The sequence below is a fragment of the Nycticebus coucang genome, chromosome 1 (genome assembly GCF_027406575.1).
Source record: "Nycticebus coucang isolate mNycCou1 chromosome 1, mNycCou1.pri, whole genome shotgun sequence".
Classification (NCBI taxonomy): Eukaryota; Metazoa; Chordata; class Mammalia; order Primates; family Lorisidae; genus Nycticebus; species Nycticebus coucang.
In genome coordinates, this window is record NC_069780.1 from 93,113,972 (window position 1) to 93,139,083 (window position 25,112).

The 25,112-nt window shown below is 46.6% G+C and overlaps 1 protein-coding gene and 1 non-coding gene across 2 annotated transcripts; one reads left to right on the forward strand and one right to left on the reverse strand.

Annotated features, from left to right (window-relative positions):
* Positions 1 to 14,956: 14,956 nt before the first annotated feature.
* On the reverse strand, positions 14,957 to 15,060 carry LOC128592529 (U6 spliceosomal RNA). The gene has a single exon (XR_008381909.1). It is a non-coding gene; the product is annotated as a U6 spliceosomal RNA (small nuclear RNA).
* Positions 15,061 to 22,842: 7,782 nt separating this feature from the next.
* On the forward strand, positions 22,843 to 24,822 carry LOC128581326 (uncharacterized; the record flags this gene model as incomplete). Its single annotated transcript, XM_053584000.1, is given in 1 exon segment — positions 22,843 to 24,822. A coding segment is annotated over 1 exon segment (1,980 nt), but the record flags the coding sequence as incomplete, so codon positions are not given.
* Positions 24,823 to 25,112: the final 290 nt, after the last annotated feature.

Here is a 25,112-nt window from a genome sequence, read left to right on the forward strand (position 1 = left end):
CCGGTCCCATATGCCAGAGGTGGTGGGTTCAAACCAAGCCCTGGCCAAAAAAAAGAAAAAAAAATAGAATGGTTTCCATTCCTCGGGGGCAATCTTCTTCCCCTTCTAGGATACCTATAGCTCATATATGAATGCTTCATAAAGTCCCATGATTCTGTCAGTGAATGTTCTGTCTTCTCTCTCATCTTTTCTGCCTCTTTAACTATCTGAGTTATCTCAAGAGCTTTGTCCTCTACCTCTGATATTCTTTCTTCTGCATGATCTAATCTATTGTTGATACTTTCTATTCCACCTTTAAGTTCCCTAATTGCTTCAATTCCTTTAGCTCTGCTATCCTTTCTATATTCTTCATATTGTTCATCTCTTATTTGATTCTGTTTTTGGATTTCCTTTTGGTTATTTTCCTTTTTCTCAGCAATTTCCTTCATTGTTTTCATCATCTGTATTTTAAATTATCCTTCTGTCATTTCTAACATTTCTTTTTTTTTTTTTTTTTTTTTTGTAGAGACAGAGTCTCAGTTTATGGCCCTCGGTAGAGTGCCGTGGCCTCACACAGCTCACAGAAACCTCCAACTCCTGGGCTTAAGCGATTCTCTTGCCTCAGCCTCCCGAGTAGCTGGGACTACAGGCGCCCGCCACAACACCCGGCTATTTTTTGGTTGCAGTTTGGCCGGGGCCAGGCTTGAACCCGCCACCCTCGGTATATGGGGCTGGCGCCCTACCGACTGAGCCACAGGCGCCACCCTCTAACATTTCTTTATAGGTGGAATCCTTTGCAATAGCTATGTCACAGTCCTTTGGGGGGATTGCTCTGGATCAGTTTTTCATGTTGTTAGGATTTTTCTGATGATTCTTCCTTATGAGTGTATTCTTTTATCTGTTTCCTTGCCCTAATTTTCCTTTCACTCTCTCTTGCTCTTTAATTTACTGTGCCACTGGCCTAAGGTTTTGATGAGTTCTTTTGGTACAGGACAAGAAGGATGAGAAGATTGAAGAGCAAGAAGGGAAAAAAGATTTAAAAAACAAAGAAGGGCAGAGCCTGTGGCTCAATGAGTAGGGCGCCAGCCCCATATACCAAGGGTGGTGGGTTCAAACCCAGCCTTGACCAAACTGCAACAAAAAACAGCCAGGTGTTGTGGCGGACACCTGTAGTCCCAGCTACTCGGGAGGCTGAGGCAAGAGAATCGCCTAAGCCCAAGAGTTGGAGGTTGCTGTGAGCTGTGATGCCATGGTACTCTACCAAGGGTGACAAAGTGAGACTCTGCCTCTAAAAAAAAAAAAGAAAGAAAGAAAAAGAATATAGAGAAAGGAGAAGGGGTAAGTACAAGGGAATATTGACAAAAAGAAGAAAGGTGCAAAACAGAGGGAGACAGGATTAATATAGGTCTTTATATTAATAAATTAGGGTACTTTGACCCAAGCTTAAACCCCTCCCCAACCTCTGGTGGTGCTGGGTTGGGTGGTTCCCTTGAGGTTAGCAGCTGTTTGCCAGCCTGTTCAGACACAGTAGCCCCTCTCCACCAAGTTGAGAGGAAAGACAAAAATACTATAAATCAAACCAAAACAAACAAACAAAAAATCTAATGGGATAAAATTGGGGGAAAAAACAAATACTAGGGGCAGAAACACTAGCAAAAATGAAGTTCTAATTGTTAAAGAAAGCAAGAATGTAAAATTGTGTTTAAGCTAGAAAAACAAAGAACAAAAAGAAAGAAACAGAAAAAAGAAAGAAAAGAAGAAAAAAGAAAAGAAAAGAAAAATCTAGAAGGAAAATGTTGAAATTAAAAAAAAAAAGCCAAACCAGCTCAGCACCTGTGGCTCAAGTGGCTAAGGCACCAGCCACATACACCTGAGCTGGCGGGTTTGAATCCAGCCCTGGCCCACCAAAACAACAATAACAGCTGCAACCAAAAAATAGCCGGGCATTGTGGCGGGCACCTGTAGTCCTAGCTACTTGGGAGGCAGAGGCAAGAGAATCACTTGAGCCCAGGAGTTGGAAGTTGGTGTGAGCTGTATGCCATGGCACTGTACCCAGGGTGATAGCTTGAGGCTCTGTCTCAAAAAAAAAAGCCAAGCCAAAAACAAAGCAGTGGGGCTGCGCCTGTGGCTCAGTCGGTAAGGCTCCGGCCCCATATACCGAGGGTGGAGGGTTCAAACCCGACCCTGGCCAAACGGCAACCAAAAGATAGCCAGGCATTATGGCGGGCTCCTGTGGTCCCAACTACTCGGGAGGCTGAGGCAAGAGAATCGCTTAAGCCCAGGAGTTGGAGGTTGCCGTGAGCTATGTGAGGCCGCGGCACTCTACCAAGGGCCATAAAGTGAGACTCTGCCTCTACAAAAACAAAAAACAAAAAAACAAAGCAGTATATATATCTTGCTGAATATTGTCTGGGCAACAGGTGATCTTCTGGGGTATGAGATGTCAATCACAATACCGATACAGCTGTACAAGATGGAGATTAGAGACCTCTACTGATTTCTCAAACCCTGCAGCGTTGAGAACCTAAATATTTCCTCAGCCTGCCAGAGGTCCTCAAACTTTTAAACAAGGGGCCAGTTTACTGTCCCTCAGACCATTGGCGGGCCAGACTATAGTTTAAAAAAAAAAAAACTATGAACAAATCCCTATGCACACTGAACATATCTTATTTTGAAGTAAAAAACAAAACGGGAACAAATACAATCACACCGCCTCATGTGGCCCATGGGCTGCAGTTTGAGGACCCCTGTACTATTAACCTTGCCTATGCAGAAGCTTTCTCAGGAAAGCACTTGTTGCTGGGATCTCTTCTGAAGTGGCTGCCTGCTTATCCAGTGCACCAAAACCAGTCTCACCCTATGCCCCTGAGGGCCAAGGCTGTAATCTGCCAAACACTGAAATCTCCATGTCTCAATCCCTGCCTTTGGGGTGCTCAGACACTAGATTACTGCCCTAAGGTCTCATAGCCAATCCTTGTGCTGCGACCCTAAGGGCAGAGCCTGCAGGGTCAGTTGGCTGCCCGCTCTGCAACCCTGAAGGCACAGCCTGGGCCCCATATGCTGGAGGTGGCAGGTTCAAACCCAGCCCCAGCTAAAAACAGCAAAAAAAAAAAAAAAAAAATGATAAAAGGCGCAGCCTGGATGGGCAGTTCTCCCACTATGGCTACATGGGCGGCCTGCAGATGAACAATATTAGCTCCGTTCTGGCTCAGTCCGGGGCCCTACACAATACTTAAAGTCATCTGTACTCTCACCCAACTTCTCCCAAGGTAGCTCAACCAAGTGCCCAACAACGCCCCAACAAAAAAAAAAAAAAAAAAAACAGCCCACAGGTAAGGCCTGTCCTACTTGTAATCTCACTGTTGCTGTAGTAACAGCTGTGGGTGCAACCAAACATGTGCTAGCACTTGCCAGTTCTCCACTGCTTTTGTCCTCCTCATCAGGTCCACAAGTCTTTTGCTATCTCCCTGTGTCCCCAAAGGGATATTTCTGGGAAGATCCCACCAGCCAGAGATGCCTGGAGTCTTCTCTCCCCAGTCTTACCATGCGGGGTTGCAAGGATGCTGTTACTCAGCTGCCATCTTGCTCCTCCCCCAATTAAGTCCTCTTTAGAGACAGAGTCTCCTAACTTGTCAGCCTCAGAAGAGTGCCATGGCATCATAGCTCATAGCAACCTCAAATTCCTGGGCTCAAGTGATCCCCTTGCCTCAGTTTTTCTATTTTTAGTAGAGACTGGGTCTTGCTACTGGTCAGGCTGGTCTCAAACTGGTGAGCTCAGGCTATCCACCTGTCTAGGCCCCCAGAATGCTAGGATTACAGGATGAGCCACCGTGCCGACCAGTACTATTTTTTTATCTCAATAATTTCTCTAACAAATCAATGCCTTTGTTTTCCCTGTCTGACAAGAGCCAAAGACGTATTTGCTTTTTATTATTTTTTTTTTTGTAGAGACAGAGTCTCACTTTACTGCCCTTGGTAGAGTGCCGTGGCGTCACACGGCTCACAGCAACCTCCAGCTCTTGGGCTTATGTGATTCTCTTGCCTCCCCCTCCCGAGCAGCTGGGACTACAGGCGCCCGCCACAACGCCCGGGTATTTTTTTGTTGTTGCAGTTTGGCGGGGGCTGGGTTTGAACCCACCACCCTCAGCATATGGGGCCGGCGCCCTACTCACTGACCCACAGGCGCCGCCGAAAGACGTATTTGCTTTAAAGAAAAAAATGAGCTCAGGCGGCACCCATAGCACAGTGGGTAGGATGCCAGCCACATACTGGGAGGCTGGAGGGTTCGAACTCAACCCAGCCAGCTAAAAATCAACAATAACAACTGCAACAAAAAAATAACCTTGGGCAGTGTCTGTGGCTCAGTGAGTAGGGTGCCGGCCCCATACGTTGAGGGTGGCGGGTTCAAAGTTGGCCCCAGCCAAACTGCAACAACAAAAAAAATAAATAAAATAAATAATAATAAAATAATAATAATAAAAAAATAACCTGGGGTGGTGCCTGTGGCTCAGTCGGTAGGGCGCCGGCCCCATATACCGAGGGTGGTGGGTTCAAACCCAGCCCCGGCCAAACTGCAACCAAAAAATAGCCGGGTGTTGTGGTGGGCGCCTGTAGTCCCGGCTACTCGGGAGGCTGAGGCAAGAGAATCGCCTGAGCCCAGGAGTTGGAGGTTGCTGTGAGCTGTGTGAGGCCATGGCACTCTACCGAGGGCCATAGGGTGAGACTCTGTCTCTACAAAAAAAAAATAATAATAAAATAAAATTAATAATAATAATAATGATAAAATAAAAATAAAAAAATAATCTGGGGCGGTGCCTGTGGCTCAGTCGGTAAGGCGCCGGCCCCATATACCGAGGGTGGCGGGTTCAAACCCGGCCCCGGCCAAACTGCAACCAAAAAATAGCCGAGCGTTGTGGCGGGTGCCTGTAGTCCCAGCTACTCGGGAGGCTGAGGCAAGAGAATTGCTTAAGCCCGGGAGTTGGAGGTTGCTGTGAGCTGTGTGAGGCCACGGCACTCTACCGAGGGCCAGAAAGTGAGACTCTGTCTCTACAAAATAAATAAATAAATAAATAAATAACTTGGCATTGTGGCTGGCTCCTGTAGTCCCAGCTACTTAGGAGGCTGAGGCAGGAGAATTGCTTAAGCCCAAGAGTTTGAGGTTTCAGTGAACTGTGACACCACGGCACTCTACCGAGGTTGACATACCAAGACTCTGCCTCAAAAAAAAATATGCTCAGCGCTTGTAGCTCAGTGAGTACAGCACCAGTCACATATACCAAGGCTGGAGGGTTGGAGCCTGGCCCAGACCTGCTAAACTACAATGACAACTGCAACAAAAAAATTAGCTGGGCATTGGGGCAGGCACAAGTAGTCCTAGCTACATTGGAGAATGAGGCAAGAGAATTGCTTAAGCCCAAGAGTCTAAAGTTGCTGAGAGCTGTGAGCCACAGCACCCTACCCAGAGCAACAGCTTGAGACTCTTTCTCAAAAAAAAAAAAAAAACTCACTTTTTTTCTGATTAAATAAATAACACACGTGGTAAATATTCAAAATATTGGGCCAGGTGCGGTGATTCATGCCTGTAATGCTAGCACTCTGGGAGGCCGAGTTGGGTGAATTGACTCAGGAGCTCAAGACCAGCCAGAGCAAGAGCAAGACCCTATCTCCAAAAACATGGAGGTGTTGTGCTGTGGTGGGCACCTGTAGTCTCAGCTACTTGGGAGGCTGAGGCAAGAGAATCGCTTAAGCCCAGGAGTTTGAGGTTGATGTAAATTATAACACCTTGGCACTCTATCCTCTCCCCCACAAAGGTTCAAATATTACAAAAATGTTTACTCAGAACCTGAACTCTAATCTCTCTCCTCCTCACATACTAATGTAAATAATTGGTAAACATAATATAGGTTTTTTTTTCCTCAAGTACTTATATTTAGTAGCACATGTAAGAAGAGGACCCATTGGGCAGCACCTGTGGCTCAGTGGGTAGGGCGCCGGCCCCATATACCGAGGGTGGTGGGTTTGAACACAGCCCAAGCCAAACTGCAACAAAAAATAGCCGGGCGTTGGCGGCGCCTGTGGCTTAGTGAGTAGGGCGCCGGCCCCATATGCCCAGGGTGGCGGGTTCAAACCCAGCCCCGGCCAAACTGCAACAAAAAATAGCCGGGCGTTGTGGCTCGCGCCTGTAGTCCCAGCTGCTCAGGAGGCTGAGGCAAGAGAATCGCGTAAGCCCAAGAGTTAGAGGTTGCTGTGAGCGGTGTGACAACACGGCACTCTACCCGAGGGCAGTACAGTGAGACTCTGTCTCTACAAAAAAAAAAAAAAATAGCCGGGCGTTATGGCAGGCGCCTATAGTTGTACCTACTCAGGAGGCTGAGGCAAGAGAATTGCCTAAACCCAAGAGTTGGCGGTTGCTGTGAGCTGTGATACCACAGCACTCTACTGAGGGCGACAAAATGAGACTCTGTCTCTAAAAAAAAAAAAAAAAAAGAAGAGGACTCATTAAGAGCTTGGACTTTATTTATTTATTTTTATATTTTATTTTATCATTTCTTTTGAGACAGAGTCTCACTATTTAGCCTTCCATAGAGTGCTGTGGTGTCACAGCTCACAACAACCTCAAACTCCTGGGCTTAAGTGATTCTATTCCCTAAGCCTCCCAAGTGGTTGGAACTACAGGTACCCGCCACAATGCCCAGGATAATTTTTTATTGTTGTTTGGCAGGCCCAGGCTGGCTTTGAATCTACCAGCCCCAGTGTACATGGCTGGTGCCCTAACCATTTGGCTATGGGCACCGAGCCAATTTATTTATTTTTATTTTATTTTATTTTATTTTTTTGTTTGAGACAGAGCCTCAAGCTGTTGCCCTGGGTAGAGTGCTGTGGCATCACAGCTCACAGCAATTTCCAACTTCTGGGGTTAAGTGATTCTCTTGCCTCAGCCTCTCAAGCAGCTGGGACTATAGGAGCCTGCCACAATGCCTCGCTATTTTTTGGTTGTAGTTGTCATTGTTGTTTGGTGGGCTGGGCTGGATTCGAACCCGTCAGTTCTGCTATATGTGGCTGGCACCTTAGCCACATGAGCTACATGCTCCAAGCTGAGCCTATTTATTTATTTTTGAGACAAAGTCTCACTATGTTATCCTTGGTAGAGTGCTGTAACATCAGAGCTCACAGCAACCTTCAACTCTTGGGCTTAAACAATTCTCTTCCCTCAGCCTCCCAAGTAGCTGAGACTACAGGTGCCTGCCACAGGCCCAGCTATTTTTTTGTTGTAGTTGTCATTGTTGTTTAGCAGGCCCAGGCCAGTTTCAAATCCACCAGCCCTGGTGTATGTGGCCGGCGTTGTAACCACTGAGCTATAGGTGCTGAGCCACAATTTATTTATTCTTTTGAGACAAAGTTTCCTTTTGTCACCCTGGGTAGAGTGCTGGGGCATCATAGATCACAGTAACCTCAAACTCTTTGGCTCAAGGGATTCTCTTGCCTCAGCCCCCAAAGTAGCTAGGACTACAGGTGCCCACCACAACACCCGGCTCTTGTTCAGTGGGTGTTGTGTACTCAAGCAATCCACCTGCCTCGGCCTTCCCAAGTACTAGGATTATAGTTGTAAGCCATTGTGCTGGGCCCTAAGAGCTTTGGACTGTGAAGTCTGATTGCCTTAAATTCTGTTTCTGACATAGTTGATGCTCTGTTTCCTCTTTTTTTAGTGATGATGATATACCCTGTTTCCCCAAAAATAAGACAGTGTCTTATTTTAAGGTGTGCTCCCAAAGATGCGCTAGGTCTTATTTTCAGGGGCCATCTTATCTTTCCTGTAAGTAGGTCTTATTTTCGGAGGATGTCTATTTTCGGGGAAACAGGGTACCTATTGCATCAAGATGTAGGTTTATCAATGTGTTAACACCTAAAATGTGCTATGCACATGGTGTAATTGTAAGCCTTTATTTATTTATTTATTGGAGATGGGGTCTCACTCTTGCTCAGGCTGGTCTCAAACTGCTGAGCCCCCATAATGGCCAAGAATCCATTTATTTAAAAAACAAACAAAAGGGGCAGCGCCTGTGGCTCAGTGAGTGGGGCACCGGCCCCATATGCCAAGGGTGGCGGCTTCGGACCCAGCGCCGGCCAAACTACAACAGAAAAATAGCCGGGAGTTATGGCGGGCGCCTGTAGTCCCAGCAGCTCGGGAGGCTGAGGCAAGAGAGTCAAGTAAGAGGTTGAGGTTTCTCTGAGCCATGTGACGACACGGCGCTGTACCCGAGGGCGGTACAGTTAGACTCTGTCTCTACAAAAAAAAAAAAAAGACAAACAAAAGGAAAGCTTTTCTAAGTATTCAAATGCTTGGCAGTGAGATGAATGCTAATGAATAAAGGCCTGGGAAGGGAGTGTGTAGCTAGGATATGAGCAACAATAACATGACATTATACAAGAGCAAATCACTTAAACTTTTTTTTTCGCTTAAACTTTCTTGACTTCAGTTACCTCATATATTAAATAAAGCTATTAGATTAGATTATACCTAAACTTCCTTCCATCTGTGAATTTTCTTTTTTTTTTGTAGAGACAGAGTCTCACTGTTCCGCCCTCGGGTAGAGTGCCGTGGCGTCACACAGCTCACAGCAACCTCTAACTCTTGGGCTTACGGGATTCTCTTGCCTCAGCCTCCCGAGCAGCTGGGACTACAGGCGCCCGCCACAACGCCCGACTATTTTCTTTGTTGCAGTTTGGCCGGGGCTGGGTTTGAACCCACCACCCTCGGCATATGGGGCCGGCGCCCTACTCACTGAGCCACAGGCGCCGCCCCCATCTGTGAATTTTCATCATCTGTTGAGTTACAGCATAATATAATTCATCTCAACTGTATTCCTATAATTTATGGGCCACGAGTAGATAGAATACTAATAAAACATGTGGTTTTGTCCACCATAGAATCCAATGCCAGGAGCTAGCCCAGTGCCTAAAACATAGTAGGAACTTCATTAAATAAATAAAAAAATACAAATGCTCTCACTTTATAAACCAGTGTATAAGAATTGATTAAAATAAGTTCATATACATGTGCATTTAGCTAATATTTTCTGAACAACTACGGGTCAGGCTCTGAAACTGGATATACACCATGAGTAACACAACCACATACTTGCCCAGGGGATTTCACAGTTGGGTGAATAGAAGGGCAGAATGCAGCTGGAGCACAAAGGGTGTGATGGAAATTATTTAATTTTGGGCTTCAATTTTCTTTTATAGTTTTTTGTTGTTGTTGTTTTGTTTTTGTTTTTTGAGGCCAAATCTCACTCTGTTGCACCATTGTATCATCATAGCTTACAGCGACCTCAAAGTCCTGGGGTCAAGCAATCCTCCTTTGTCAGCCTCCTGAGTAACTGATACTACAGGCACCACCACACCCCAACAATTTTTCCATTTTTTTTTTTTTTTTTCTGTAGAGACAGAGTCTCACTTTATGGCCCTCGGTAGAGTGCCGTGGCCTCACACAGCTTACAGCAACCTCCAACTCCTGGGCTTAAGCGATTCTCTTGCCTCAGCCTCCCGAGTAGCTGGGACTACAGGCGCCCGCCACAACGCCCGGCTATTTTTTGGTTGCAGTTTGGCAGGGGCCGGGTTTGAACCCGCCACCCTCGGTATATGGGGTCGACGCCTTACCCACTGAGCCACAGGCGCCGCCCCAATTTTTCCATTTTTAGTAGAGAGGGGGGTCTCAGTCTTGCTTAAGTTAGTCTCAAAATCTTGACTTCAAGGGATCCTCCTCCTCGGCCTCCCAGAGTGCTAGGATTATAGGTGTGAGCCATTTCTCTGAGCCCTTCTAATTATTTATTTATTTATTTATTTTTGAGACAGAGTCTTGCTATGTCACCCTTGGTAGAGTGCTGTAGCATCACAGCTCACAGCAACCTCAAACTCTGGGGCTTAAGCGATTCTCTTGCCTCAGCCTCTCAAGTAGCTGGGACTACAGGCGCCTGCCACAACACACGGCTACTTTTTTGTTGCAATTGTCATTGTTGTTTAGCTGGTCCAGGGTGGGTTTGAACCCGCCACCCTTGGAGATGTTTTATTTCTTTCTTTCTTTCTTTCTTTTTTTTTTTTTCAATGTATTTTTTTTTTTGGTGGTGGGTTTGAACCCGCCACCTCAGGCATATGGGACCGGCGCCCTATTCCTTGAGCCACAGGCACGCCCTCTTTTTTTTTTGATGTTTTATTTCTTAATAAATCAAAATAACATAATAATTTGATACCTCCAAATCATTCATGGTAAGAATACATTAAAAGACCCTTTTTTTTTTTTTTTTGCAGTTTTTGGCTGGGGCTGGGCTTAAACCCACCACCTCTGGGCTTGAACCCACCCACCCAACACCCTACTCCTTTGAGCCACAGGTGCCACCCCACAAGACTCTTCTTTAACAAAATAATTTACATTATTCCTTTTTTTTTTTTTTTTTTGTAGAGACAGAGTCTCACTTTATGGCCCTCGGTAGAGTGCCGTGGCCTCACACAGCTCACAGCAACCTCCAACTCCTGGGCTTAGGCGATTCTCTTGCCTCAGCCTCCCAAGTAGCTGGGACTACAGGCGCCCACCACAACACCTGGCTATTTTTTGGTTGCAGTTTGGCCGGGGTTGGGTTTGAACCCGCCACCCTCGGTATATGGGGCCGGCGCCTTACTGACTGAGCCACAGGCGCCGCCCTACATTATTCCTTATTTTCCTTGAAATAGTGTTTCTATTCACTCCCCATCTTTTTTTTTTTTTTGTAGAGACATAATTTCACTTTATTGCCCTCGGTAGAGTGCCGTGGCGTCACACAGCTCACAGCAACCTCCAACTCCTGGGCTTAGGCGATTCTCCTGCCTCAGCCTCCCCAGTAGCTGGGACTACAGGCGCCCGCCACAACGCATGGCTATTTTTTTGTTGCAGTTTGCCGGGGCTGGGTTTGAACCTGCCACTCTCGGTATATGGGGCCGGCGCCCTGCTCACTGAGCCACAGGCGCCGCCCCCCATCTTTTCTTTTTTGAGGCAGTGTCTCACTCTTTCACACTGAGTAGAATGCCGTGGGGTCAGCCTTACTCCCAGCAACCTCAAACTCGTTAGTTTAAGCCATTCTCTCACCTCAGCCTCCCAAGTAGCTGGGACTACTGGTGGCTGCCAACCATAATGTATGGCTAATTTTTCTATTTTTTTTTTTTTTGCAGTTTGGCGGGGGCTGGGCTTGAACCCACTACCCTCGGTATATGGGGCCGGCGCCCTACTCACTGAGCCACAGGCGCCGCCCTTCTATTTTTATTTTTATTTATTTTTTTAATTTTTTTTGTGGTTTTTGGCCGGGCTAGGTTTGAACCCGCCACCTCCAGCATATGGGACCAGCACCCTACTCCTTGAGCCACAGGCGCAGCCCTAATTTTTCTATTTTTAATAGTGATAGGGCCTTTTTCTTCCTCAGGCTAGACTCAAACTCCTGAGCTCAAGTGATCCTCGTGCCTCAGCCTTCCAGAGTGCTAAGATTACAGGCATCAGCCATTGCACCTACTTCCCACAGAATTTATCTAAGTTTAATATATTTTATGTTTGACCATCTCTTATTAATCACTCCATTATTCTTTGCAATAATAACTAGTATTTAAGACAGATTGTTTTCTAGTTAAAAGGCACATAAATGTTTAAAAAAAATTCTTCTGGGCGGCACCTGTGGCTCAGTGAGTAGGGCACCGACTCCATATACCGAGGGTGGTGGGTTCAGACCCGGCCCTGGCCAAACTGCAACAAAAAATACCCGGGCGTGTGGCGGGCGCCTGTGGTCCCAGCTGCTGGGGAGGCTGAGGCAAAAGAGTCACCTCACCTAAGCACAGGAGCTGGAGGTTGCTGTGAGCTGTGATGCCACAGCACTCTACTAGGAGCAGTAAAGTGGGACTCTGTCTCTATAAATAAAAAAAATAAAAATTCTTCTGTATTAAGTTTGCTAATCAGTATTAGTACACAATAAAAACAACATAAATATAATTTTTATTTAAATTATTACAGGCTCAGTGCCCATAGCACAATGGTTATGGCACCAACCACATACACTGAGGGTGGCGGGTTCAAACCTGGCCCAGACCAGCTAAACAATAGATAACTGCAAAAACAACAACAACAAAAATAAAAAACAGCTAGGCATTGTGGCAGGCACCTGTAGTCTCAACTACTTGGTAGGCTGATGCAGGAGAATCGCTTAAGCCCAGAGTTGGAGGTTGCTGAGAACTGTGACACCACCACACTCTACCAAGGGTGACATAGTGAGACTCTGTCACAAAATAATAATAATAATAATAATAAAATTATTACAAATATGTCAGGGTCAGATGTGGTGGCCTATAGTCCCAGGTACTCAGAAGGCTGAGGCAGGAGGACCACCTGAGTCCGGGAGATCCGGGTGGTAGTGACCTATATGATTACATCACTGCACTCCAATCTGGGTGACAGAGCAAGACTTCAAAAAAAGGAAGGAAAACAGCTGGGCACAGTGGCTCACAGCTGTAATCCTACCACTTGGGAGACTGAGGCGGGTGGATTGCCTTAGCTCATAGGTTCACAATCAGCCTGAGCCAGAGTGAGACCTCATCTCTAAAAAAACAGCTGGGCATTGTGGTGGGTGCCTATAGTCCCAGCTACTCAGGAGACTGAGGCAAGAGGATCCCTTCAGCCCAAGAGTTTGAGGTTGCTGTGAGCTAAGTCACCACTGCACTCTCCCAAGTGTGATCAAGTGAGACTCTGTCTCAAAAAAAGGAAGGAAGAAAAGAAGGAAGGGAAGGTCATTACAAATAAAATGTAAAGTTTTATTGCAGGGGGCAGCACCTGTGGCTCAAAGGAGTGGGGCTCTGGACCCATATACCAGAGGTGGCAGGTTCGGGCCCGGCCCCAGTGAAAAACTGGAAAAATTAAAAAAAAAAAAAAAAAAGTTTTATTGCAATGCATCTTTTGGATCTTTCCTGACACTGCAATTGTGAATTGTCCAGTTTGGGGCAATACATCAAAGTAAGATTCTGAAAGCGAGGGATAAATGTCTTTCTTTTTGTAAAGTGGAAAAACAATAATTCTGAAAAAGAAATGGGAAAAGGAAAACCTTATTCCTTGTGTACAGTAAAATTCTTAAGGAGATAAATTTAGGAAGGGCACATGTGGAAATTGAGAACATGGAAACTAATTCCCCTAAAATTACTTGAGCTGGGGGGCGCCTGTGGCTTAGTCGGTAGGGTGCCGGCCCCATATACCGAGGGTGGCGGGTTCAAACCCGGCCCCGGCCAAACTGCAACCAAAAAATAGCTGGGTGCTGTGGCGGGCGCCTGTAGTCCCAGCTACTCGGGAGGCTGAGGCAAGAGAATCGCTTAAGCCCAGGAGTTGGAGGTTGCTGTGAGCTGTGTGAGGCCACAGCACTCTACGAAGGGCCATAAAGTGAGACTCTGTCTCTACAAAAAAAAAAAAAAAAAATTACTTGAGCTTTCAAGTCTTTTTCTTTCTTTCTTTCTTTTTTTTTTTTTAGACAGAGACTCAAGCTGTCACCCTGGGTAGAGTGCCCGTGACATCACAGCTCACAGTAACCTCCAACTCCTGGGCTCAAGCGATTCTCCTGCCTCAGCCTCCCAAGTAGCTGGGATTACAGGCACCCGCCACAATGCCCGTCTATTTTTTTGGTTGCAGCCGTCATTATTGTTTGGCGGGCCAGGGCTGGATTAGAACCCGCCAGCTTAGGTGTATGTGGCTGGCACCTTAGTCTCTTGAGCCACAGGCGCCGAGCCAAGCTTTCAAGTCTTAATGGACTGCAGTTTGAAACCACTCATCTTCAGAGCAGGAGAGTGAATAGACTCTAGGTTAGTGAATCTCAGGGTGGGATCCCTGGACCAACAACATCAGCATCCCCTGGAAACTTGCTAAAAATGCAAATTATCAGGTCCTACCTTAGACAACAGTGGTGGCCAACCTCCAAGACATCCCCTGTGAGCCCTGCCACACCTCCCACATTGTATCAGGGTTGCTCTGTGTGACTCATACAGTAAGACCGAGGTTTAAACCTGCAGCCTGTCTCTTCACATCGCTCTCTCTCCCTCTTACTTGCTCTATAACAAGTCACTTGAGGGGCGGCACCTGTGGCTCAGTGAGTAGGGCGCTGGCCCCATATGCCGAGGGTGGCGGGTTCAAACCCAGCCCCGGCCAAACTGCAACCAAAAAATAGCTGGGCGTTGTGGCGGGCGCCTGTAGTCCCAGCTACTCGGGAGGCTGAGGCAAGAGAATCGCTTAAGCCCAGGAGTTGGAGGTTGCTGTGAGCCGTGTGACGCCATGGCACTCTACCCGAGGGCGGTACAGTGAGACTCTTTCTCTACAAAAAAAAAAAACAAGTCACTTGAGGGTGGCGCCTGTGGCTCAAGGAGTAGGGCGCTGGTCCCATATGCCGGAGGTGGTGGTTCAAACCCAGCCCCGGCCAAAAAAACAAAAAAAACAAGTCACTTGATGAGGAGCTACCTTTTGCCTACAGCCATTTGCATGTAGGTTTGCGTGAGGTTGGGAGTGGACCCCCAACTCTTCAGGTGACAGCCCCAGCCACCAGCTTGACAGCTACTTCACCAGACATCCTGAGACACAAATACCCAGCTGAGCTTCTCCCAGATTCCTGACCCTCAGAAAGTGTAAGATTTTTATTTTTTGGTTATTTTTGTGCCCTATAATAATTTAACATAACCATAATTATGAATGACATTACCAAGACATACTGGAATCTTAGGAATCTCATACAATTTTGGAATACATATTAATAACACATATAAAAATATAACTTGAAGATGAAATACCACTTCTGATTTGACAATTTTTCCCATATTATTTAACATATCAAATCAGCCTATTTATTATGGCTCTTTTGGATGGTGCTGGGCCCTCTGCAATCTCAAAGTTAGTATAAGGTCAAAAGACTTAATTTTGAATTTTGAAGTTTGACTTAAAAATATGGAATGCTTCACAAATTTGCATGTCATCCTTGCACAGGGTCCGTGCTAATCTCTTTATTGTTCCAATTTTAGTATATGTGCTGCTGAAGCCAGCACAGAAAGCGTGAATTTTTTTTTTTTTTTTTGTAGAGACAGAGTCTCACTTTATGGCCCTCGGTAGAGTGCCATGGCATCACACAGCTCACAGCAACCTCCAACTCCTGGGCTTAAGCAATTCTCTTGCCTCAGCCTCCCGAGTAGCTAGGACTACAGGCGCCCACCACAACACCCGGCTATTTTTTGGTTGCAGTTTGGCCGGGGCCGGGTTTGAACCCGCCACCTTCGGTATATGGGGCCAGCGCCTTACCAACTGAGCCAAAGGCGCCACCCAAGCGTGAATTTTTTATTTTTCTTTTCTTTTCAGAATTTCACTTTGTCTCCCTGGATAGAGTGTGGTGGCGATCATAGCTCCCAGCAACTTCAAACTACTGGGATCAAGCAATCCACCTGCCTCAGCCTCCCAGAGTGCTAGGATTACAGGCATGAGCCACTGCACCTAGCCCAAAGTGTGAAATTTTTTAAAGTTTGTTGGCTCGGGGGCGGCCCCATATGCCAAGGGTGGTGGGTTCAAACCCAGCCCCGGCCAAACTGCAACAACAAAAAAAATAGCCAGGTGTTGTGGCGGGCACCTGTAGTCCCAGCAGCTCGGGAGGCTGAGGCAAGAGAATCACATAAGCCCAAGAGCTGGAGGTTGCTGTGAGCCGTGTGACGCATGGCACTCTACTGAGGGCAGTAAAGTGAGACTCTGTCTCTACAAAAAAAAAAAAAGTTTGTTGGCTCTGTGCATGTAGTTCAAGCAGCTAAGGCGCCAGCCACATATACCAGAGCTGCCAGGTTTGAATTCAGCCTGGGCCTGCCAAGCAGCAATGACCACTACAACCAAAAAATAGCTGCATGTTGTGGTGGGTGCCTGTAGTCCCAGCTACTTGGGAAGCTCAAGCAAGAGAATGGCTTAAGCCCAGGAGTTGGAGGTTGCTGTGAACTGTGATGCCACAGCACCCCACCCAGGGCAACAGCAGGAGGCTCTGACTCAAAAAAAAAAAGTTTGTTGTGAGGTACTGAGCTTTGAGGTGATTTGTTGTACATGTGCATAGTAATAGATAGCCAATATGCCTGCAGAATCAGAAACTTGAGGTGGGGCTCAGCAATGTGGGTAAAACCAGTGATTGTAATGTGCATTAGACAACCACTGTACTAGGGAAATGTGGTAGCACTGCACAAAGCCACTAAGAGCAAGTCACACCAGGCACCAGGGCTGTTGTGTTATCTCCAATGATATGCGACAGTATGAGTAGATCAAAGTGTTACCTGTAACCAAAGTGAGCATTCCGCCAGGGGTGTACATCAGTGCAAGAGAGACAAAAGACTATGTGCAAAGGAGTGATTATAATGAGGAACCATTATAAACATCTTGAGATGCATGGCTAAAAAATTAAGAAATGGGCTCGGCACCTGTAGCTCAGCAGCTAGGGTGCCAGCCACACATACCACAGCCGGCAGGTTGGAACCCAACGTGGGCCTGCCAAACAACAATGACAGCTACAACCAAAAAATAGCCAGGCATTGTGGTAGGCACCTGTAGTCCCAGCTACTTGGGAGGCTGAGGCAAGAGAATTGCTTAAGCCCAAGAGTTTGAGATTGCTGTGAGCTGTGATGCCACAGCACTCTACCGAGGGCAACATAGCAAGAGTCTGTCTCAAAAAAAAAAACAAACCACATATATATAAACACATGTATCATTTGCATTGAAGTTTTTTAATTTCTCTGCCCTTGAAATCACCATTGAAGTTTTAAGACAACCATATAAAAGAAAATATAAAAATTGGAGGGAACCCAGTTCTGAGAACTACTACCCAAATTCTTAGTAAAAGTCAATCCCTTAGTCTTGAATATTCCATACTCAATTAGTAAGACTTCAAAAGGCCAAAACCCACTTCATCCTGCAATGACTGCTCTTTTTGAGCCTTGCCGCTCTCTCTCTCTTTTTTTTAGACAAAGCGTCACTTTGTTGCCCCAGGTAGAGTGACATAGCATCATAGCTCACAACAACCTCCAACTCTTGGGCTTAAGCAATCCTCTTTCCTCGGTTTGTCTTTTTTAGTAGAAAGCAGGTCTTGCTTTTTGCTCAGGCTGGTCTCAAACATGTGAGCTCAAGCAATCAGATAGGATCAAAACCTGCCGGAATAGGGTAGACCCCCCAAAAAACAATCAAGCCTCTACCCTTCCCCACCTAGGCTGTTTCCCAGGTGAATGGCCCAACCCCCACCCTATCAACAGGTGTCAAACCCAGGAAAGGGACTGTCTCAACCCCCACCTTCCTGACCTTTAAAACCCTCATTTGCCATTATCCACATGTCGATTTCTTCCCTGTTGGAAATTCTACCCACCTGCACCCAGGTGGAATAAAGCTATTTTAATTACACAAACCAGACCTCCATTTTCCTTTTGTCCTGCGTCTCAGAATAATCTTTCTTTTTTTTTTTTTTTTTGAGACAGTCTTCACTTAGTCACCCTCAGTAGAGTGCATTGGCGTCACAGCTCACAGCAACCACAAACTCCTGGGCTTAAGCGATTCTCTTGCCTCAGTCTCCCAAGTAGCTAGGACTATAGCCGCGTGCCACAATGCCTGGTTATTTTCTTGTTGCAGTTATCACTGTTGTTTAGGAGGCCCCGGCTGAGTTTGAACCCACCAGCCTTGGCACATGTGGCTGGAGCCATAACCACTGTGCTACTGGCACCCAGCCATTCTTTGACTATTTTTATTGGAGAGTTCATCTCTTTCTCACTAATTCATGAGAGTGACTTATATTTTAAGGACAATAATCCAACATACGACATTCATTTAGTAAATATTTTCCAACTTTGTCAGTTGAGGCTTAGCATTTTGTGATTATGAATATGTAGGGATCACGGTGAAACCTGCCTTTTTCCCTTTGGTTGGTTCACTGAAACATCAACTTACACTCTACCCAGGGTAGAGACTCTGTCTCAAAAAAAAAAGAGAGAGAGAAAAGTTTATTTCTAAAAACCATGTGCATGGGGGAACCACAAGAATGATTACCCAAAGTTTCAGTAATGAGGGAGTGGCGTGAGGGAGTGGGGAACTGGAAAATATAAATGTAGCAAGTGGTTGCTATGGGGGAGAGTGTAGATGGGTGGAAACGGTGTAGATGGTTGCTATGGGGAGGAGAATGTAAAGGGGTCGATTTGTAAATTATCCTGAAAACAGGTATTGTGGTTCAAATACCTTGGAGCTAGGTCTATTAGCATGTGATAAGGGGTCCAGCAGCCTTTTCTCATTGTAAAAGAGGTCAGTGCTTTCTGATCAAAAATGGCCTTTTAGGCTTGGAGCCCTTTGTTCATTGGTTAGGGCGAAAGCCACTTACAACTGGGATGGCTGGTTGGAACCTGGCCTAGGCCTGGTAAACAACAATGACAACTGCAACAAAAAAATAGCGAGTGTTGGGGGCTGCGCCTGTGGCTCAAAGGAGTAGGGCACCGGCCTCATATGCCGCAGGTGGCCGGTTCTACTGAGGGCGATATAGACTCAATCTCAAAAAAATAAAATAAAGGGCGGTCCCTGTGGCTCAGTGAGTAGGGCGCCGGCCCCATATGCCGAGGGTGGCGGGTTCAGGCTCAGACCCGGCCAAACTGCAACAACAACAAAAAAATAGCCGGGCGTTGTGGCGGGCGCCTGTAGTCCCAGCTGCTCGGGAGGCTGAGGCAAGAGAATCCTGTAAGCCCAAGAGTTAGAGGTTGCTGTGAGCCCTGTGACGCCACGGCACCCTACCCTAGGGCGGTACAGTGAGACTCTGTATACAAAAAAAATAAAATTGAAATGTCTATTTCTTCTTCTTCTTTTTTTTTTTTTTTTTTTTTGAGACAGAGCCTCAAGCTGTTGCCCTGGGTAGAGTGCTGTGGCATCACAGCTCACAGCAACCTCAAACTCTTGGGCTTATGCGATTCTCTTGCCTCAGCCTCTCAAGGAGCTGGGACTACAGGCGCCTGCAACAACGCCAGGCTATTTTTTGGTTGTGAAAGAAAATATTACCATGAGAAGTCTTTCAGTTGCAGCCATCATTGGTCGGAGGGCCCGAGCTGAATTCTAACCCGCCAGTCTGGTGTATGTGGCTGGTGCCTTAGCCACTTGAACCACAGGCGCCGAGCCTGAAATATCCTCTTATTGTATTTTTCCCTGGACTAATATGAAGTGTCCATCATTGTCTTTTTTCCTGTATTTGCTTTAAATCCATTTGTATCTGAAAAGAAGATTGTAACCCCTTTTTTCTTCTGAATTCTGTTTGCCTGAAAAATTATCTTCCATTCCTTAACTCTGAGTTTTAATTTATCCTTTGAAGCTAGGTGTGTTTCCTGAAGACAGTAAATGAATGGCTTTTGTTTTTTTATCGGATCAGCCAGTCTATGACTCTTCAGTGGGGAATTCAAGTCATTAACATTTATTGAGTGAATTGATAATTGTGGTGGCATTCTGTCATCTTATTTTGTGAAAGTCCATAGCTTAGTTTTATCATTGTAGAAGCTAGGTTTTGTTCTTTAGTTTCTGGGTGCTCACTTTAGTGGTGGTCCATTATGATGTTCAGTGTGTACAACAGGTCAAAGTATTTCCTATAGTAGCTAGTCTTGGGCTCAGCACCTGTGGCTCAAGTGGCTAAGGCGCCAGCCACATACACCTCAGCTGGCATGTTTGAATCCAGCTTGGCCCCGCCAAACAACAGTGACGGCTACAACCAAAAAAATATACACCCGGGCGTTGTGGCAAGTGCCTGTAGTCCCAGATACTTGGGAGGCAGAGGCAGGAGAATCACTTGAGCCAAGGAGTTGAAGGTTACTGTAAGCTGTAATGCCAGGGCACTCTACTCAGGGCAACAGCTTGAGGCTCTGTCTCAAAAAAAAAAAGAAGGGTGGTGCCTGTGGCTCAGGGAGTAGGGTGCTGGTCCCATATACCGAGGGTGGCAGGTTCAAACCCGACCCTGGTCAAAACTGCAAAATAAAGAAATAAATAAAAATTAAAAAAAAAAAAAAAGAAGAAGAAGCTGGTCTTGTTGTGGCAAACTTTCTCAATGTGTGCATATCAGTAAAAGATTGTATTTCTCCATCGATTTTAAAGCTTAGCTTAGGGCGGCGCCTGTTGCGCAGTGAGTAGGGCGCCGGCCCCATATGCTCAGGGTGGCGGGTTCAAACCCAGCCCCGGCCAAACTGCAACAAAAAAATAGCCGGGCGTTATGGCGGGCGCCTGTAGTCCCAGCTGCTTGGGAGGCTGAGGCAAGAGAATCGCGTAAGCCCAAGAGTTAGAGGTTGCTGCGAGCTATGAGCCATGTGACGCCACGGCACTCTACCCAAGGGCGGTACAGTGAGACTCTGTCTCTACAAAAAAAAAAAAAAAAAGCTTAGCTTAGCAGAATATAGAATTCTGGGCTGTAAATTCTTCAGTTTAAGTAGATTAAAGGTAGATGACCGTTGTCTTCTGGCTTGAAAAGTTTCATTTGAGAAGTCTGCAGTCACCCTGAAGGATTTGCCCCTGTAGGTCAGTTGGCACTTACTCCTTGCAGCCTGCAGCATGTTTTCTTTTGTCTTGACTTTATATAGGTTCCTTATAATGTGTTTTGGAGAAGCTCGATTTGAGATAAGATGACCTGGGGTCCACTATCTCTCTCAAAGGAGTGTTAAAATCTTTGTCAGTGAACGTTCTGCTTTCTCTCTCTTTTTCTCTGACTCTTTAACTTCCTGAGTTAGCTCAAGAGCTTTGTCCTCTACCTCTGAGATTGTTTCTTCTGCATGGTCTTATCTGTTACTGATACTTTCTACTCCATCTTTAAGTTCCCTAACTGACTGCTTTAATACCTTCAGCTCTGCTATATACTTTCTATATTCCTCATATTGTTCATTCCTTACTTGATTCTTTTTTGGATTTCCTTTTGGTTATTTTCCACTTTGTCAGCAATTTCTTTCATTGTTTTTATCATCCATATTTTAAATTTCCCTTATGTCATTTCTAACATTTCTTTATAGGTAGAATCTTCCACGACAGCTACCCCATGGTCCCTTGGGGAGGGGGGGGTGCTCTGGTCTGACTTTTCATGTTGCCAGGATTATTTATTTATTTGTTTGAGACAGAGCCTCAAGCTGTTGACCCAGATAGAGTGCCATGGCATCACAGCTCACCGCAACCTCCAACTCCTGGGCTCAAGTGATTCTCCTGCCTCCACCTCCCAAGTAGCTGGGATTACTGGTGCTTGCCACAACACCCGGCTATTTTTTGGTTGCAGCCATCATTGTTGTTTTGGCAGGCCCAGGTTGGATTCAAACCCGCCAGCTCAGGTGTATGTGGCTGGCGCCTTAGCCGCTTGAGCTACAGGCGCCGAGCCATGTTGCCAGGATTTTCTGTTGTGTCTTCTTCATGTGTGTTTTCTTTTGTCAGTTTCCTTGCCCTAATTTTCCTTTCACTTCCTCTTACTGTTTAAGTTACTGTGCCTCTGACCTAAGGTGTTGATGAGTCCTTTTGGTACAGGACTAAAAGGAAGAGTAAAGAGCAAAAAGGGGAAAAATTTAATAAAAAGTAAAAAGAGAAAGGAGAGGGGATGAGTAAAAGGGAAGATTGACAAAAAAATGAAAAGCACAGAAAGAGGGAGACAGGAGTAATAAAGGTGTATAGTAGGGTACTTTGACCCACACTTAAAATGTGGGGGTGATGGCTTGGGTGATTCCCCTGAGGTCTGAAGCTCTTTGCCAACCTGAGCAGACACAGTACCCCACCTCCACCAAATAGAGAAAAAAACAAAAAATACTATAAATCAAATCAAAGCAAACAAACAAAAAACCTTACAAGATAAAATAGGGAGGAAAAACAAATAACAGGGGCAGATAAACTAGCAAAAATGAAGTACTTATTATTCAACAAGGTAATAATGAAAAATTATATTTACACTAGAAAAATGAAGAAAGAAAAATCTCAGTGGAAATGTTGAAATAAAAAAAAAAAGAAAAACAAAGCTATATATATATATGAAGGAAAGTACTACCAAATCCAAAAAGGGGGGGGGACCAGCCATGTAGCAGCACCTCTCGCCCCCTACCATAAGAATGTGACCTTTGTAACGGTTCCAGGAAATAGCCCCGAGCTGAAGCAGATAACCGGTAACCAGTTCTTCTTATCTGGAAAGACTCTGCTATGTCTGCTACCCCTCCTTACCTTGTGGTTTTTGCCTTTATAAGCTTGTAAAACCTGCTGTTCGGGGCTTGACTCCCCTACTCCTGAGAGAGTTATGAGTTAAGCCCCAGCATGCTGGAATAAAATCCTCTGACTGATTGCATCAAGTGCCGTCTCTTGCGGTTGATTGGGGTCGTCGTCGTTCAGGACAGAGTGGGGGTCCTGTCCCAAGTCTTTCATTTGGGGACTCGTTTGGGATTTGACGACCACCCCTCACCTGCAGAGTCGACCTTGGAGGTAAGAAAGGGGTACCCCGAAAACTGTCTGGTCTGTGTTTTCAGTCCTTTGTTTGACTCTGTGTGCATGCTTTCGATTTCGCAGCTGTTCGGCACCTCGTGAGAGTGGCCGGACAGTGGTCGGTAGACGTGCCCGGAGGACCACAGGCTGAAATCCTGGGGGACACCCCAGGAATTGAGGAGAACCAGGGACGCCTGGTTGTCTCCTGCTGTAAGGGCGCTGATCGAGTCCGGTTGTTCGATCAAAAATTACGGGAAACGCGCCCGTCTGATTCTGTTGTAGGCTTGTGAGTGACCAAGTGTGGTAGGTAGGTCCTTATATCTGTAATATTTCTGTTATTCCTGTTATTTGTATTTCTGACATATCTACTGACGATGGGACAGACTGTGACAACTCCTCTGAGTTTGACTCTAGATCATTGGACTGAAGTAAAGAGAAGAGGTCGTGACCTGTCAGTAGAGGTTAAAAAAGGCCCATGGCAGACTTTCTGCTCCTCGGAGTGGCCCACCTTTAACGTCGGCCGGCCCTCAGGAGGAACCTTTGACTCATCTCTTATTTTTGCTATCAAAGAGATTGTTTTTCAGAGAGGACCGGGAGCCCATCCGGATCAACAACCTTACATCATAGTCTGGCAGGACCTGGTGCAGAATCCGCCCCCCTGGGTTCGGCCATGGACTGCCACATCCAGGCCCCCGTCTAATCCTCGGGTGCTCGCTGTCCAATCTTCCGGTTCCAGAAAAGGGGGCGAAAGCTCGGACCCCCCTAAGAAGATCTACCCAGAAATTCAGGCTGATCATCTTCTCCACGACCCTCCACCCCCTCCTCCCCCATACCCTCCCGCCTTGGCTCCTGTCGGGGGGGCAGAGCGGACCAGCATCACCGGATCCGGCTATTGCCCCCTCTGCACCCCCGGGGAAACCGCACAAGGTACCAGGAGTCACCACCGGGGAGGAATGTCTCCCGACACTACTGTTGCCCTGCCCCTGAGGGCATACGGCCCCCCGCCGGTGGCAAGAGATGAGGGACCACCTCCTCTCCAGCCCCTCCAGTACTGGCCATTTTCTTCTGCAGACCTGTATAACTGGAAAACTAATCACCCCCCTTTTTCAGAAGACCCCCAACGCCTGACTGGGCTGGTAGAGTCCCTGATGTTCTCTCATCAGCCCACATGGGATGACTGCCAGCAGCTCATACAAACTCTCTTCACTACTGAAGAGAGGGAGAGGATTTTACTAGGAGCTAGGAAGAATGTACTTGGGGCAGACGGGCGTCCTACCCAGCTCTCCAACATCATCGAGGCTGCCTTTCCCCTCTCCAGACCTGACTGGGACTTCAACACGGCAGAAGGTAGGGAGTGACTGACAGTCTATCGCCAGGCTCTAGTGGCTGGCCTCCGTGGGGCGGCAAGACGCCCCACTAATTTGGCTAAGGTAAGAGAAGTAATACAGGGGGCCACGGAACCCCCCTCAGTGTTTCTTGAGCGTCTAATGGAAGCTTTTAGGCGCTACACCCCATTTGACCCTGCCTCTGAAGGACAGAGGGCTTCCGTGGCTATGACTTTCATAGGGCAGTCAGCTGTAGACATTAAAAGAAAGCTGCAGAGGATTGAAGGATTGCAGGAATATACCTTGCAGGATTTAGTTAAGGAAGCTGAGAAAGTATACCATAAAAGAGAAACTGAGGAAGAAAAAGAGCAGAGAAAGGAGAAAGGGAGAGAAGAAAGGGAAAATAAGAGAGACCGAAGACAGGAGAAAAACTTAACATGGATTTTGGCCACAGTAGTAGGGGAGAAAAGCCAGGAACAGACCCAAGGTAGAACTAAGAAGTCAGGTAGCCTGGGCAACCGCGTCCCGTTGGATAAGGATCAATGTGCCTACTGTAAGGAGAAGGGGCACTGGGCCAGGGAATGTCCTAAAAAAAAGAAGAAAGAACTCTCCAAGAAAGTACTGGCCTTAGAAGAAGAAGAAGATTAGCAGGGACGGGGCTCGGAATCCCTCCCTGAGCCTAGGGTAATACTTAAGGTGGAGGAGAAGCCAGTTGAGTTCCTAGTAGACACCGGAGCTCAACACTCAGTCCTACTCGAACCATCAGGACCCATCTCCAAGAAAAAATCTTGGGTTGTAGGGGCCACAGGGCATCAGCAGTACTCATGGACTACCCGAAGATCAGTAGATCTGGGAGTGGGACGGGTAACCCACTCGTTCTTAATTATCCCTGAGTGCCCTGCGCCCCTCCTCGGGAGAGATTTACTCACCAAAATGGAAGCGCAGATCACTTTCACTCCTGATGGCCCAGAGGCAACCCAGAATAAGAGAGTAACAGCCCTGACCATGCGTTTGGAAGATGAACATAGACTCTTTGAAAAGCAGCGGGAGAAAGGGACTAGTCTCGTACAAGACTGGCTAGAAAAATATCCCGGGGCATGGGCCGAAACTGCCGGAATGGGACTGGACGCAGAAAGGCCACCTATAGTCATAGAACTCAAAGCTACTTCCACTCCTGTGGCAGTGCGCCAGTATCCTATGACTAGGGAAGCTCGGGAAGGAATTAGGCCTCACATTCAGCGTCTCCTACAGCTGGGCATACTAGTAAAATGCCAGTCACCATGGAACACGCCCTTATTACCTGTCAAGAAACCCGGCAC